Raw genomic sequence first — 17,216 nt, 5'->3', positions numbered from 1 at the left:
CAAAGAACATTCCATAAATACTTTTGAAAAGATTATTTTATTTTCTTTCTATTTTTACTCCTGAGATTTAGTCCCTAAGATAGAATTATAAGATCCAAAGGTATAAGTGAGTTTTAAACCCTTACATTGTCAAGTTATAGTTAAGCTTAGAAATGGACTTAAGGATGGTTTGCTAGTTATGCTAGAAAATGAAATCCTAAGGCCTACTATCAGAGTTATAGAAACTGCAAGTTCCTAAAACTATCCTTGATTTAAAGCTTAAAAGTGGATTATAATGTTATATACATATTCAATACCTATCATGAAAAATTTTCCTGTTAATTATCACCTGCAAAATAGGACATTTGCTGCATCCTAAGTAAATGACCCCAAGAACATATTATTTTTTGCCTTAAAATTATGATTTAACCTAAGATTATAACAAGTGCTTATTGGAGGAATTCAATTCGTTACAGATTGAAAAAATAAGCTCAATATAAACTCTAAATATCTGGAAGAAAAAATACGGCAGCCAGTTAACAGACACCTGGATGCATCATTTTAAGAAACTGACAATTCTGTATCCTCCACTAAAAATCACCTTCTTCAATACCCAATTCTTCCTGATGGGTTATAAAAATTAATTTTCTTTTGTTACAATTATTTCTACACAATCTAAAATTCCTAGCTCTGATAAAAAAATTATATTTGTAACCCTGAACAATGTCATTATTTTAAGATACATTAAAGCTATGAAGATGTTGTTCAAGATGACGCCATACATTGAGTATCTAAGCCCTCCCAAGGCGACAACCTTGGGCTTTCTCTCCAGGTCCTACATTTTGTATGTGTGTGCTGTTTTTTTTGTCCACACAGTGTGACTTGCGGGATCTTAGTTCCCTGACCAGGGGCTGAACTTGGCCCCTTGGCAGCAAAAGCAGTCTTGACTCCTGGACTGCCAAGGAACCCCCTCCAGGTCCTCATCCTAACTTACGTTTAGTCCCTCTCTCAGCAGCCAGCTGTCCTTGTACAGTGGCTGCCCCTGTTGCTTGTGTCTTCGTGCAATGACGTGAGGAATGCTGGCAGGAAGTGTGTCTGTGGCTCGACCAATTCTCAGAGTTGTGGAACCTGGATGTATGACAACAATGAAGTTGCTCTGGATTTGCTGTAAATATAAAACAAAGGAGTGTGACTTTAGAAAATAATATAGATGGTAACAGACTCAAAGAAGCTAGCTTCCTGTAATGACTATCAAACTCATTTTGTATCTGTGTTTTGAGGATCTGACTCATGGCACAAAGGTCAACAAATCTTTGCTTAAATGAATGAAATCCAAGGAAATGGCAACCCACTCCAGTACTCTTGCCTGGAGAATCCCATGGACAGAGAAGCCTGGTAGGCTACAGTCCACGGGGTCACAAAGAGTCGGACACGACTGAGCATCTTCACTTCAAGCACCCAGTGCAAATCAAGCTATGATTTGAAGGTGTTTCTGTGCCAAGCAGTACAGGTACAATGCTGACAAGGACAAAGTCCCAGCCACTAGAGAACTTTCCATTTACTAAAGAAGACAGTTAAATAAGGAATAAGAGTGTGGGGAATACTATGACTCGTCAAGTGTTGGGTTCCCTAAATCCGAACACCTAAAGATCCTCGTTTAAAAAACAAATAAAAAGACCCTAAGGCTTCAGTAGGAACTTTCTGATTCAGAATCTCCTGGGAGAGACAGCCTAGGAATCAGCAATTTACAAAAGCTCCTGAGGTAATCAGTATCATCGCTCAGCTGTGACAACATTGGTTGAGTACGTGAGGGAAGAAATGGAGTATTAGAACAGAATCACTGTTTTCTAATGCTGGAAAGTAAGGCTCAATACAGGAACCACTTTCGAGAATGAGCATAAACTGTATTTTGGTCACTGTTTTTTAAATACTTTACCCTTATTGACTCTGTGCTATTTACCTGATCTAGTAAGAGTTTGGAGTTAAAAGGCCAGAGTTCACAATTCTATCCTCGTATGTCTGCCTTTCTCCACCCGTTCTTGGGAGACAGTCAACAAGGACTGACAAAGGAGCACAAATCAAGACAGTGGGCTTTTAGAGCCATAATTCTCAATGGAGAAGAATATAACCTGAGTGACCGGGGAACCGTTACCATGGAAACACGCTGAGGGACTCAGTGGGGAACTCAGAGAGACTCCAACAGTCCTTCTGACAAATGGATGCCTCCGCTGAGAATGGCCTTTCCAGCACGACTCTGCAGCCAGCACCTACTCCGTTCCACCCGTTGGCTTCAGTTGTGTCTTCCTGGCCTGCCCCGTTTCGAAACATTTCTGTAACTTGTTGATAAGATACAGTTCAGAACCTCCAAGACCAGGACCCTGCTTATTTCTCTAGCTTTACTCTAGAACTACTTCCTTCTCAGTCTCTGTGGTCTTCCAAATCCAGATTTCTCCTGATTTCTCAGCTTACAGTGCTGACCTTCAGGCCTGCACAAAGGCACTTCCCTTTGTCTGCAATGTTCTTTCTCCCTTTTAAATCTTACTCTTCCCTTCAGGTCTTATGTTAAATGGCATTAGACCAGGTGTGTTTGTCCTGCTGTAATAAAATCTTATGGCACCCCTCCTTTTCATGACACTTGTCATTCTTACAATGATTTACTGATTGCTCTCCCAGAAGACAAAACCTTCATGTAAGAGGGGACTGTTACTGTCTTGTTCACTATTCTATGCCCAGTGCATAACACAGAGGTCATCTGTTGAATGGTGATGGCACCATTCTCACAAGGCCTGGTGCTATGCAGCAGACTCCTCAAGCTTCTGTGTGTTATGGCAGACAACATATACCTAGGCTACTGAGTTAAACCAACGAGGCTGCTTGCCATCTGGGACAGGGTGGTGATGGATTAGTTGCTAAATCGTGTCTGACTCTTCCGCAATCCCATGGATTGTAGTCCCCCAGGCTCCTCTGTCCACGGGGTTTCCCAGGCAAGAATACTGGAGTGGGTTGCCATTTCCTTCTCCAGGGGATCTTCCAGACCCAGGGATCAAACTGGCATCTTGTGCTTGGCAGGCGGATTCTTTACCAATGAGTTATCTGGGAAGCCTGCTCTCGGGGACACCTGTACCCCATCAATGGCCCACAGGCTGCAGGACACTGATTGGGAAGCTCTGGGAGTAGTAAATACAGTTTTTCAAAGTCTGGACAAGGACTTTTTATTAATTACATTATTTATTTTAACATATTAGAGTAACTAGCCAGTGAATCCTACATATTATTTCCTGGACACTATTGCTTAAGAAAAGATTCAGAAGGGAAAAAAAAAAAAAGGCATTTAGCAAATAACAGTAGAGGTGCCACAGAGGATATGGAAAAACCAAAAGATGCTATATGACCGACTGATGTTAAACAAATATTCCAACAGTGGTTAAGGGCCCAGGCTCTGGTTTAACAGATACAGCTTCAAATTCAGACTGTGCCACTTCTTGGCTCTGACTGAAGTTCCTACCTCAGAGAGCTACTATGAGGATTAAAAGAGTTGATCATGCAGCTCAGAGTCTGGCTAGCTCTTCCAAAGTTCCCCTTCAGAAGAGGCCAGGCTCTGCCTTATACCACTCTCATGATGACACCCCTCTTAAGATCTCCAGTCTCATTTCTTGCTTTCTCTTCTTCCCTGATTCCAGATATTCTCACCTCCAACGCTTTCCTAGGCTCTCTTGGCCCAGGTCTCCTCCACAATGTTCTCCTGTCCTCACACTCCCCATGGCTAACTCCTAAATATCCTTTAGGTCTTTGTCTAGGTGTCAGCTGCACAAATAGATGGCAAAAAAAATAAAAAAAGTGACAGACTTTATTTTCTTGGGCTTCAGCATCACTGCAGACGGTGACTGCTGCCATGGAATTAAAAGACGCTTGCTTGCTCCTTGGAAGAAAAGCTATGACTAACCTAAAGAGCATGTTAAAAAGCAGAGACATCACTTTGGTTGGACAACAAAGGTCCATATAGTCAAAGCTATGGTTTTTCCAGTAGTTAGGCATGCATTTGAGAGTTGGACCATAAAGAAAGCTGAGCACTGAAGAATTTATGCTTTTGAACTGTGGTGCTTGAGAAGACTCTTGAAAGTCCCTTGGACTGCCAGATCAAACCAGTCAATCCTAAAGGAAATCAACCCTGAATATTCATTGAAGGCACTGATACTGAAGCTCCAATACTTTGGCCACCTGATGTGAAGGGCCGACTCACTGGAAAAGACCCTGATGCTGGGAAAGACTGAAGAAAGGAGAAGAGGATGACAGAGGAGGAGATGGTTGGATGGCATCACCAACTCAATGCACCTGATTTTGAGCAAACTCCGGGAGACAGCGAAGGACAAGGAGGCCTGGTGTGCTGCAGTCCATGCGGTTGCAAAGAATCGGACACGACTTAGCGACTGAACAACAATGGTGCTCTGCACTAGCCACCCCACATCAGGCCTTGTTACCTACTGCCCCAACTCAACTGGAGCTTTCTCCTCCCGCCTCCCCCTCTCCAAGTGGGAGAACCCTAGAGAGTGGGAACTGTCATGGCCCCTACCCACCATCCAGTCTGCTCCCTCAACCTATGACAGTAAAGTGACAGCCCTGTCCTGGTCTCACGGTCCGGAAGGGGCTCGTACAGCAGTTGGTGGGTGGGACCGGCGGGGACGCAGTGACCGGGCCATCTGCCCAGTGCCCTCGGAGCGAACGGGAAACGACCGCCTTGCACCACCCACCCGGGTGAGGGCCCGAAGCCTCGGGTCGCTCGCCAGTCTCCTCCCCTCGCCCAGCTCCGCCGGCCCCGCCCGGCCCGGAAGCCGAGTCCGAGGCCCGCCCCCGCCGCCTCACCTCCTGCAGCGACTCCGGCACCAGCGCGGGCACGATAGGTCGCTTCACCCCGCGCTGCTCCTTCTCCTTCTCCCCGCCCTTCTCCTTCCCGTTCTCCGCCTCTCCCTTCTCCGCCTGGGTCATGTCGGCCGCCGACGCCCCTCCAGTCTCTAGCTTCAGGGACGCGACGCGAATGCCAGAAAACTGGTCTCAGCGCAGACGATACCTCCGCTTGCAGACAAGGAGACCGCCAGGCGTCGGCCCAGAGGCTCCCGGGAAGGCGGAAGGGCGGAGGCGGAGCTGCCCGGAGCGGGCGGGGTGGGGGGTGGATTGGGCGGATGCTGATGCGATTGGTCAGGGCTGCAGCGAGCCGGCCGGCTACTTTGTGTTTTGTTTTCCGTACTTGCTGTTGAATCCGGGATACCTAGCATCTCGCTTAAACCTCACACGTGTTTCCTCTGGCTTCTCAGGTAACGTACGTAATTTTAGTTCTCCTACTTCACTGGCTGTGCTCAGTCCGGTCTCGGATGTTAGTGTTCCCTGGAGAGTTTAGGGCATCTCTCTACACACTCCTTGGAGGACTTGATCAGTTTCATGGCTTTAAATATGAAGATAACTCCCAAATATGTATTTCCAGTTTGGATCTCTCCCTGCTAACCAATTGCTTCTTTAGTATCTCCACTTAGATGTCTACAAGGCATTGCAAACTTATGTACAAAATGGAACTCTTGATACCCCCATATCTACCCTCACTTAAACCATCCTCAGCAAGTTTCACTTTGTTTCTTCAGTCATCCACATCTTCTACAGCCAAATCCATCAAATGCAACCACCTCTCCATTCCTACCACCATTACCTAGTCCAATCTACTGTCTCACTTGGAACACAACATCCTCTGAACGCATTTCCCTGCTTCCAGTCTTGTCCTCCTGTGATCTGGTCTTCATACAAACCAGTGTATTAATGCCTTCCCACTATTTCCAGGCAGAGTTGAATAAATGCTTACAAATGGATACAAAAACTTTTACCTGAACACCTTGGATCCAAAGACTATTAAACACAAAATAGAATTGTCTGAACCATTCATTTCTTCATAACTAATTTAGTGCCTATTATGACTTCCCTGGTAGCTCAGACAGTAAAGCCTCTGCCTACAATGCGGGAGACCTGCGTTCGATTCCTGGGTTGGGAAGATCTGGAGAAGGAAATGGCAACCGACTCTGCCGGGAGCCAGCATGAGGAATCCCACCTGTGACAAGGTCATGCGGCAGAGATCTGATGGGTAAGGTCCAGTCAGATCTCAGGTTTTCCCCCTGTATTTCCTGAGCGTGTATCCCAAAAAACAAGAATATGCCTGCCTGGAAAAAGTCATCTCAAGGCTTTAGTCTTCTGCATTTGAAAGGGTGTTTGAATCCAAAAACCCCTCTGATGGCTTTTTAGCCTGCCTGCAGGACTCATACAGCTGCGCAATTGATTGTTTGAGGCCTCCTGACTGCCGGAGACACAGGAAGCTTAAAACATCCTAGGAATGTAGGGGCTTCCATGGAGTAAAAATCATTAGGACTGATTAAAGGTTTCATTTGTTGAGCCAATACTTGCTGCCAAATTTTCATATCCTTTATTTTTAGATATAGTTGGTATATAGAAAAACAAGTAGTAGACCTGGTATTAGCAACATTAGATCTTTGAGTCAAGTACCTTCTTGGTTATAACCTACTGCGCCTTTGTTCTATAGAGATGTAACTTTAGTGCTTTAAGGAGATGCAGATTAAAGAAAAACACTTCAGGAGAAACAAAATTAACATTCATTAATGAGGAGAGCCAAAAAGTGTTAGAAAGCCTCTCCGCCAGAAGATAATATAAATCACCTGAGACCTTTCGTATACAAAAAGATATACAGAAAGAGTCTGAGCTAACACTACATAATTTTGTATTACCCATTGATCTCTAGTACAATCAAAAAGGTATAAAAGGCCTTTCTAGACAATAGAGGCGGGGCCAGTCATTGGAAGGACTGGTTTCCCCGTGTCTCCTCTTTACTCCTTTTCAGGCTGATCCCTTGGAACATGGAGGCTCACCATGTCTACTTACTTGTCCCGGCTTTTAAGATCCACGCGAGGGGGAGCCCAAGGCGGGGCACCCCCTGATATTCAAGAGGACGCCGGTGGCCTTAAGTAGATGGTGCAAGCTCCTTGTCTGGAACTTTTTTGGCTTCCCACGTAAACCAAGTTATTCAGCCTTCTTTCTCCACTTAATTTTCCTACTACACTATTTCTTCCTAATCTAATCTTATATTAATAAATAAGTTTTCCTCGCCAAGGCCGTCCATGCTTCTAATTTCCCTGGATCCACGGGGCTGGACCCCAGCACCACTCCAGTACTCTTGCCGGGAAAATCCCATGGACTGAAGAGCCTGGTAGGCTACAGTCCATGGGGTTGCAAACAGTCGGACACAATTGAGCAACTTCACTTCTTCAGTGCCTAGTACATGTGGCCACTGTTCAAAGCTACGTGTAATAGGCACTGAAATAGTTATGAAAAAAGTGAATAGTACAGACAATTCTATTACTGTTCAAAGCAGGCTTTCCTTGTGGCTTAGCTGGTACAGAATCTGCCTGCAATGAAGGAGACCTGGGTTCAATCCCTGGGTTGGGAAGATCCCCTGGAGAAGGCGAAAGCTACCCACTCCAGTATTCTGGCCTGGAGAATTCCACGGCCTGGATAGTACATGGGGTCACAAAGAGTCGGACATGACTGAGTGACTTTCACTTCACTTCACTGTTCAAAGCACTGGGATAAAGAAGAAAAATCCCTAACCAAAGAGCTTTCACTGCATTCAGATGGGGTTAAAGCCAACAGGTAGCATCTCTAGAACTCAAATTGGCAGATAGACTGAAGCCCACAATTTTAAAGATCATTTATCAAACGAACATTCTGTAGCTCAGGTCTGTTGGGGATGGCTTTATAAGTACCCTGCTAACTACATTTGGTAGCAAATAAGACATACTGTATTAAAGATCCATGGGACAGATAGGTTTTAAGATTAAAAGTTAATTCAAGAGATTAGATATCATATGCATACTACTGAAATAAGCACAGTGATTTATTTATAAATGAGAACAAAAAACCCAACAATGAACAATATTTTATAAGTTGAAAAAGGTGACACTAATAGTAATCAATACACAGTCTTTTATTTTCCTTTAAATTTGCAGCTTTCTGAGTTTTCATTTTATAAAGATGAGAAGTTGAGAAGTCAGCTTTGTAACCTAAAAATATTTACTTATTAAAACTATATTAACACTTTCACAGACCATACAAAAAAGATGAGACAAATGTGCATTTATAGAACTACGTTGTCAGTCATGCCAGATCCCTGCAGAGGGAATTCCCAGCATGACTTCATTTGTCTGTGAGGACACAGAGCAGTCCCAGTTTAGACGTACACGTTCATCTAACTTGTCCAGCATGATCAGCACTCCATTTCTTGATGGTTTCCTTCTGCTATTAAAGTGCACGTCCAGTTGTCTGCTTCTTAGAGCAGACATTTACCTGAAAGAGAACATTATAATAGTTACTCATTGGTAATTCGGATCTATATGAAAAACTCAGTCACTGCATGTTATAAAACCTTCTTCAAAAGATAATTTTTCAAGGGTTAAGATATAAATGTTTTTCCAAATAAGACATCTGAGTATAAAATGCTGTCACTTCTGTTTTCCTACAGAAAGCCTTCCTAAGGAGGCATTTTCAAAATGAAATCTCTGGAGGACTGCAGACTGTAAGTTACCTTCCTCATCCACCGGCCATTGGAGGAGGATTAGGGCCCTGCAGATGGTTAATTCGACCCATTCTTCTTCTGGGGGGGTTTCCTGGTGGCCTAAGATAAGAAAAGTTAATTTCTACTGTTTAGTAGGTTCTTTTCAAACACTCAAATAGATCCTTTTCTTAAAATAGGAACTACCATTTAGATCTGAGTTGAAAATTCAAATACTGAAAGAGACCAGACACATTACACACACGAGGAAAAGTGAGTCAAGCAAGAATTATGATAAACTGAACAACAGCTCCTATCAATGCCTACCTGAAACCCAACTCCAGTTTATTTTAGCCATATGGAAACACAAGCCTCACCCAGTGCTGCTGGATCTTGAGATTTCCATTAGCAGCTGGAAATCTATAGACTCTAAAGTGAAATCTCTAGATTTTAATGTTGACCATCACTTTTCATTCTCTTAGACTTTTCCCATAGGATATTTGATGTATTTAGCTTTGTCAGATTAACTCAGATTATCAAATCAGAGGCAACTTGTTTGATTTACAATAATGCATTAATTTTGTAAAACAGAATTTAAGCCTTTAAATGAGCCTAACTATGTCTGTCTGCCTATTTTTAATAAATTACACAGAGGGGTAAAAACATCTTTTATCAATTTAAAGAGTTATACCCTCTTCCGTCATCATATCTGGAATCAGATGAGCTTCCGTAGCCTCTTCTCTTTTTCACATCTTGTTGAAGCAGAGTTCTGAAACTGAAAGGGGTAGGAAACAACAGAAGATCCACTTTCAACACTGAAAAATTTCCATGGCTTCAACTATCATCTCTGTGGGAGGAAGACCAAACTAACTTAGCTCCAAAGCCCCCTTTCTTGAGGCCAGCTAGACAACACCATCTATCACAAACACAGGTTTCAACATAGTATGCTGTGTTCTGTGCAAGCTTCCTTCCATCCCTTGTCTTTCTTATTTGCTATAACTCTTCTAGACAGAGTCTACGAATGACTCTGAAACCAGAGTCAACTCCAACTTTCTTCCTCTGCTCGGTCTTGATTGTCAAGCCCCAGAGACTGCTTTTAAAGTATTGCATGTGTGTTTCCTGTGCCAAAAGCTCACCTAATGTTACCTTGGGGAAGGAGGGATTGAGGTGGTATGCCAGAGGCACAGGGCTTTCTGGGAATTCGTTTAAATGGAATTTTCTTTATTTGTAAAGGGGAAAGGCTTTAACTAAATTAAATTAAAATTTAACTAAATTAATTAAATAAACAATATGGAGATGAAATTTGTAAGAGATTACAAAGAAGTTTTGCAGTGAGTACCAAACTTAGGCCTTTCTATCCTCTGTTGTATTTCTCTATGGTAGTCTCTTCTATTTTACCCCTTTTAATTTATGCTACATGCAGCCATCAGATTAAACTATATATACCAGAGCTACCATCAAATTAAGTATAAATATCATAGGCTGATTTTCAAACTTCTCTGCCATCTTTCTTGTGTCTCTCCCATCTGGAATAACCTCTGATGTCCACCTCCCACCATCATGCCCTCCCCAAGGCCCCTTGTAAAATGAAAGTATTTACTGACATTAAAGTCAAGGAAGAAACTATCTCCCACATCTCTGGAGTTCTTGGCCCATGAGACACTCAAATGTATGTTTATATTTTGGATGAGTAAGACTTTTTAGTAGTTGATGAAAAATGTTCATAAAACAGAATATGAAAGACCAAAAAAAAAAAAGAAAGAATTTAACTAAGAATTGCTTGAAATTATGGTGAATTATGTGTATCCTGTGTATTGATGCTAATCCTTCACTTAAGAAAAAAAGTTTATGGCCTGGGAGCTTTTAAAATTCAAGATCTAATTCCCCTTGTTTACTCAATGCATATTGTGCAATAAAAGTTGCACGTACACATGAAAGGTGGAAATAACATAAAGTGAGGTATGTCATTGGGCAACAGAAAGAGTTGGTCTGGCCCCATAGCTGCAGGCTGAAATGGTGACCACGAGTCATGGTCAACCTTACTAACTCAAGAAGATATTTATAATCATACAAGGTGTTTGAGGGGAGTTTTCCCAGTATACAGGTCTTTATCTCTCTTAGAAAAACTATTAATAAAATTCACAATTGAAAACTGCTTCAGGAAAGCGGAGCTTGTTTAAGATACCAACATAATGTCTCTAATGTACCTCTGTCAACTTAAATATCAGGGCTATTAACAGCACTACTATACTTACAACAAAACCACGAACTCAGCTATTCCCCAGAAGAAATCTGTTATAAAAGATAATCTCCATGGGGACTGACTCCTGCTGTCCAACACTTGTCCTGCAGATAAGAATGAAGAAACTTTGGTTAGTGCTACAAATCCCTGACACAAGACACATTACACTTAATCAGTCGGGTAACGATCATAAGCTCAATTTTCAACATGTTCGCTGTTCCAAACAGTCTATGCAAGGAGAAGTCTGTTATGTGTATATGGTCCTAAGGAAAGGTTTGGGGAAGTGAAGCTCTGTGATCTAGAGGTCATTCCTTTCATATGTCAAATAATGCCTCTTATAGTTTATAATTTTTGGTGGGTGATATCTCAAGAACTTTTCCTTTTTTTTTTTAATGAGGTAAAATATACACAAAAAATTTTATCACTTTAATCATTTTAAGTGTACAATTCTATGGCATTAAGTACATTACCATACAACCATCATCATGAGCTACTTCCAGAGCTTTTTCACCTTTCCCAACTACAACTCCACACCCCTTAAACACTAACTCCCCATTTCTCCGCTCCCCAGACCCTGAAAACCACCATTCTACTTTGTGTCCCTATGAACTTGACTGCTCTAGGAAACTTGTATGAGGAATCATACACTATTTGTACTTTAACAACTGGCTATTTCACTTAGTACAATATCTTCAGGATTCATCCATATTGTAGAATATGTCAAAATATCCCTCCTTTTTTAGGCTGATGAATATTCCACTGTATGAATATACATTTTGTTTATCCATTCACCTATTGATGGGCACTTTGGTTCCTTCTTTAAGAACATGGGTGTACAAATATCTGTTTATTCAAGCATTTAGAGGAAACAAATGAGATAAATGAGTATAAAGAATGCTCACACCACTTCCATTTCCTAGATGTGTTTGGAGTGTCCCTTTCACTTGCCAAGTCTCTTGCCTAGATAAAAAGACTGTTTATACATACTCTTAAAATCTTCATAACCACCTAACAGTTGTTATGTTAAAATTCCTATAAGTCAAAAAATTTGTGTACTCTAAGTACTAAACAGAATTTGGCTTACAGCTATTTCTTTAACAGAATGCTGTTGATCCTAATTACAGACTCCAGTTTTATCTTACAGAAAAATGCATTTACTTTCCAAACCACTTTAAAGAAGCTATATCAGGAACAGTGAATACCCTAGAGAGTTTCAGTCTTGTAAATCAACAGGTCAGAATATTTTGAGAGAAGAGCCATCTGTCAACTACCTGCTCTCTCCATTTTCCCAAGGGCTTCACCACACTCACAGCCACCCACCCCCTCCCCCGCCCCCCAGCTACAGCTTACCTTTCCTCTTTCACAGACCAGCTTACTTTCAGTATCCACTTGGATCTGAGCTCCTACACAGATATTGAGAAAAAGGGGCTACTACAGAGTGTGAGGGCTTCCCAGGTGGCTCAGTGGTAAAGAATCCACCTGCAATGCAGGGGACATCGGTTCGATCCCTGGGTCTGGAAGATCCCGGGGTTGGGAGGATCCCCTGGAGAAGGAAACGGCAACCCACTCTCGTATTCTTGCCTGGCAAATGCCATGGACAGAGGAGCCTGGTGGGCTACAGTCCATGGGGCTGAAAAGAGTCTGACACCAACATGACTGAGCAACTAAACAACAACACTATGTGATTGGCTTGGTTCTGCCTCTTACTAGCTCTGCACCATTGAGACATTTTCCTTCTCTAAGAAAAAGCATCACAAGACTAGTCATCATATACATTTGTTGGAAAAAGAAAAAGTCATCTGACAGTAAGAAAAAATTTCTGTCATCTATGGAATACTGATACAGTCCTTCTAAGAAAACAGATCTAACTAGAACTGGTCAATTTCTTCCTATGCAGTTCTAAAGAGCCTATTGAATGCATTTGTACCATTCAGGTTTTTGTGCTTTTTCTCCCAGTTTCTGAAGGCAGAAACTTCTCCTCCCTCAGATAAAAATAAGTGGCTTGAAGGCAACTGGCTTTTCTCAACTACACAAGTGAGATTAGAGGCCCTAAGAAGACTTTATTTATGCAGATGAAAGACGACAAGGCATACACAAGACATGCTACAAATATATATAAGTATTCAGTAAATAATAGCAGCTGCCAGCCTTAACCACAAAGGATGTAACACAAGGTCTGCAAGTGCCTAAAACCAAGACGAAACTTTTGAGTTTCGGAGAAGCGAGATTTTGAAAAGCAAAGAAATGCAAAGTGTGCTCAGCCAGAAGACTTCAGACTACAGTATCTTCATAGCCTCTTAAGATAAACAGATGATTCAAACGAAACCAGGATCTGGCTCCTGTGATCCAAAAACTAGGTAAGAGGGCACCAAGATATTTGTGTCACCTGAGTCAAACAAGTGGGCAGGCAGTTCTGATTTTTCCCCCCAGTCACCTTGTGTCTTTCTTTCCGTTCACCGTCTTTGGGGAACCACTGAATTAAGTCTCCCTCAGCTTCTCCATTCCAGGAATAATCAGCTTGTTCCCACAGGGAGTGCTGTTTCTCCCTATGCCCCTTGAAATTAGGGCAGAAAATTACCTGCGTGACGAGCTCTCTCTCACCTGGGAGGGAAAAAGTCTATCCAAAGCTTCTAGTCCAGGCTCTTACAAGTTACGGAAAGAGGCAGCCTAGTAGACAACCGCAAGGAAGGTGACGTCAGCCTACCGGCGTTAGAAACCCAAATAAACAATCAGAACTACATCTGTGATCCTGGGCAAACTAATTAATCCGGGCTGCGGCTAAGTCTCCACCCGCAAAACAGACAATACTTTTCACCCGGATAAGGCGATTTAGAGACTGAATGCGTGGACACACGAGCGACTCTTTTAAAAGTGTCCGAGGCATAGCGCTACGTAGATGGTGTAAACACTGTGGTCTGCACTATTAATACTTAAGGACACTGACGCCCGAAAAGGAAAGACCACTTTTCAAGACCCACAAGCAGAAGCTCCAGGAGGGCGAGATCGCCGGACGCTCGGCACAGCAGTCGTCAAGGGGACCTCAGCCCCCGCCGCCGGCTCAGGGACGATCGGCTGAGGAGCTGCAGGCCGGGGCGACTTCGCCCCCAGGTCCATTTGGCCGGGGGCGTGCACAGGAAAGCGGAGCCGGGCCGGCGGACGAGCATGGAGGAAACCCGGGGTCCGGCTTCCCAGCACGGAGGTCGCCCACGTTGCCCCTTCAACTCACCATTCGAGATGTAAACCATTTTGCCTCTCCTCCTTCAGGGCGACGGCGACACCTGGCCCCTCTTGGATTCCTTAGCTCCCTCCGCGCCTCCCTCTGACTTCACAGGCCGTGAATAGACAAAACGGTGACCGAGAAGGGAGGTGGACAGAGCCCATTGGCTCTACGGGGACACGCCCCCCCACCCCCGACGTGCGTTTTGACCACGTCATGCCTGCGACTTCCGGTGTAAAGCGGCGGCTGGGGCCGGGGATCGGATGTGATGTTGCGGATTTAGTCTGTGAACATTCGCTTTTTCCAGGAGAGCTGGTTTGCTCCGGCTGGAAAAGAGGCGCTGCTTTCTAGTTTGGAGGGCCCAAGGCTGGGGAGTCAAGGCTACGTGTGGAGTGGCTTGAAGAACCGTTCGCAGGAGGAAGTTCCTGAGAATTTTTCGAAATTGTGGATCTTTGAGGGTGTGCCGGGAGGGGCCTTAAGGGAAGAGACGGTGATCAAACCGAAAAGAGCCTTATCGTGAAGCCGTCGGGAATACACAGGCACTCTCTAGAAGATGGGCTAAGTCTCTTTAGAACTAGGGTTTCCACTCCTGGTTCGCTGGAAGTGGATGGAGTTTTTATCAGCTCTTGTGAGATAGCTGAAAAATACTGTAGCGCGAGGTACCTTACTCTGCTAGTTTTTATTTTATTTTATTTTATTTTATTTATTTATTTTATTTTTATTTTTGGCTACTGCCAGGAATAGAGGGCTTCCCTGGTGGCTCACGCCTGCCAACGCAGAAAATGCGGGTTCCATCCCTAGGGGGGGAAGATCCCCTTTAGAAGGAAATGGCATCCCACTCCAGTATTCTTGCCTGGGAAATCCCATGGATAGAAGCGACTGAGACAGCACACCGTCATTGTGTGGTGGTATACCAGCAGTGTGGAGGTGACAGATGAATGGGAAGCCATCTCCTGGTCATTGATTAAAAATGGACCACGTACCTCGTGCTGATGGCTACTTACTCCTCCAGTCACTGGGCTACTTTCTGGTCCTTTACCATGGCAGTCTCATTCTTGTCCCTTTGCTTTTGTCCTTGGCTGTTCTTCCTGCGTGGACTCCATTATTGTTTTTTTTCCTCCAGTTGTCAAGCCATGTGTGTTGTATCCTCAGAAAGTTCCTAATATCTTAACTAAAATGAAATTGAAAATTACATTTTGGGAATAATATTTTGCATTTAACGATGTGTACTAAGATGGTATGTTCCAATATCTACAATAAACAAATATTTATTTTCATGTTGACTTCTTCAACAGCAGTTTCCTCCCCAAAGTGCATACTAGGACAAGACAACATCCTTCATCTGAAGTTTTTGCATCGCAATCATAGAGGTTTCTTTCTGCACAAACATTGACATGGGGTCATTAGTTTTCCCAAGGACCTTTCTTAACACAAGCCATGCCATCATCATCTCTTACCTGCTCTTGTCTAGTTGTCTTCTACCTGAAATCCCAGCTTCCACCCTTACCAGCCTTAAGCAGTTTCTCACACTGCAGCAAGACCAGCCTTAAAGAGTTTTTCACACTGCAGCAAGAGTGATCTTACAGAGGAAGTAATTTCCTGCAACCTTTTAGACACTAAAATTTAATGATTTCCTATTGGTCCCAAGATCCAGTTCCTTGTCAGCATCTACAGGCCCTTCCCGACCTATCCATTTGATTCCCCCTTCACTACACCTCCTGCCACAATCCCACAGAAATTTTGCTCTAGCAGCATTGTTCATTTAGTCTCAAGCACCCAAGTTCTTTGCTGCCTGCAAGACTGCATGTGCCTTTCCTTCTTCCTGGGGCACTCTGACCCTGACTTCTTGCACAGCCAGCTCCTTTCATCTTTTAGGTCTTAGGGCTTAAGTCACCACTTCTTAATTCCTTCTCCGGGCCTGTCATCTCCATGATTATTTTCTTCATAGTACTTGTCACAATGTGAAAATATTTTATGTCATAACTGGCTTGTTTCTTTCCAGAAAACATAGATGTAAGAGGTCCAGAATCTTACCTGCCTTGTTCCCTCTTACATCTTCAAAGTCTGTCATAGTCCTTGGCAGGTAGTAGGTATTCAGGTATTTGTTGGTAGAGAGGGAGGGAGAGAAAGAGAGAGTGATCTAAAAGGCCCCTAAAAATCTCCCCAGTCCTGAAAGGTGGAAGGGAACTAATATTAGGATCCCCCAGGTACTAGACAAATGGCTCTGTCCCCCTATCCCTCCATCTAGATTATTTCTTCCTCAGATTTTAATGCTGTGATTCCCTAATCAACTACCTTTAGCCTTTCCCACTGCATTTCATGCTATGTTTAGCCACTCGCTTAATCCAGTTTTGCCTCTTTTCCTCTCACTGCTTTGGTTTCTTCCCACCAGCTGACAATGATCACCTCAGCTTCCCTGGTCTGGCATTGAGGCCTTCCTAGATATATCTTCTTAGGTTTATCTCCATGATTAATTTCCTAATGGACCTTTTCCCTCCTTGTTGCTTCTGCTCATTTGTTTCCTGTTGATGGGACTCTTCCCCGCCTCTTAAAATCTAATTCATCCTTAAGGTGAGGCATGTTCCTATTAAATGAAATAATGAATAGCAAATGTGAAACGACTTTGCAAACTGAAAAAATAAGTATTTCATATAGGTAGGTAGATAGATATAGATAATTAGTAGCAAGATGAGCTGGGGACAAAGAACATTTCCCGCCTTTCCCTAACCTTTCATGTAAATAATTAATTGCATGTTAGTTACCAGCCACATGTGGCAGTTGAGTAGTTGAATATGCTTTAGTCTGAACTGAGATGTGCTGTGTGTGCAAAATCACAATAGACAAGAGATATAAAATGAAATAATGCCAAATACCTCAGTTTTTAATATTGATTACATGTGCTAAGTTGCCTCAGTCATGTCTGACTTTTTGTGACCCCATGACTAGCCGGCCAGGCTCCTCTGTCCCTGGGATTCTCCAGGCAAGAATACTGGAGTGGGTTGCCATTTCCTTCTCCAGGGGATCTTCCCGACCCAGGGATCAAACCCATATTTCTTGAGTCTCCTGCATTGGCAGGCAGGTTCTTTACCACTAGTGCCACATGGGAAGCCCAATATTGATTACATGTTGAAATAATATTTTGGATATTGGATTGAAATATTTTACTTAAAGTAATTTTGCCT

The 17,216-nt window shown here is 43.2% G+C and overlaps 1 protein-coding gene and 1 long non-coding RNA gene across 21 annotated transcripts in view; one reads left to right on the top strand and one right to left on the bottom strand.

Annotated features, from left to right (window-relative positions):
- Positions 1-5,092, bottom strand: part of ACTR8 (actin related protein 8) — a 32,809-nt gene extending 27,717 nt beyond the window's left edge. For all 19 annotated transcript variants that reach the window (XM_060402399.1, XM_060402396.1, XM_060402402.1 and 16 more), the window contains exons 1-2: positions 4,840-5,092; positions 974-1,144 (exon numbers count right to left, since the gene is read on the bottom strand). In XM_060402399.1, the coding sequence (XP_060258382.1) occupies positions 974-1,144; positions 4,840-4,962 (294 nt within the window). In that variant the 5' untranslated portion in view covers positions 4,963-5,092. The remainder of the gene's footprint in view (positions 1-973; positions 1,145-4,839) is intronic.
- Positions 5,093-5,145: 53 nt separating this feature from the next.
- On the top strand, positions 5,146-15,311 carry LOC121817240 (uncharacterized). Of its 2 annotated transcripts, none has more exons than XR_006057058.2 (3): positions 5,146-5,288; positions 5,949-6,100; positions 8,546-15,311. It is a non-coding gene; the product is annotated as an uncharacterized LOC121817240 (long non-coding RNA). The 2 variants fall into 2 exon arrangements; XR_009597436.1 differs by having other exon boundaries at positions 6,869-15,311.
- The last annotated feature ends 1,905 nt before the right edge of the window (positions 15,312-17,216 follow it).

The sequence above is a fragment of the Ovis aries genome, chromosome 19 (assembly GCF_016772045.2).
Source record: "Ovis aries strain OAR_USU_Benz2616 breed Rambouillet chromosome 19, ARS-UI_Ramb_v3.0, whole genome shotgun sequence".
NCBI classification, from domain to species: domain Eukaryota; kingdom Metazoa; phylum Chordata; class Mammalia; order Artiodactyla; family Bovidae; genus Ovis; species Ovis aries.
The sequence above is the reverse complement of the archived record's forward strand: the minus strand, read 5'-3'. Positions and strand labels throughout refer to the sequence as shown.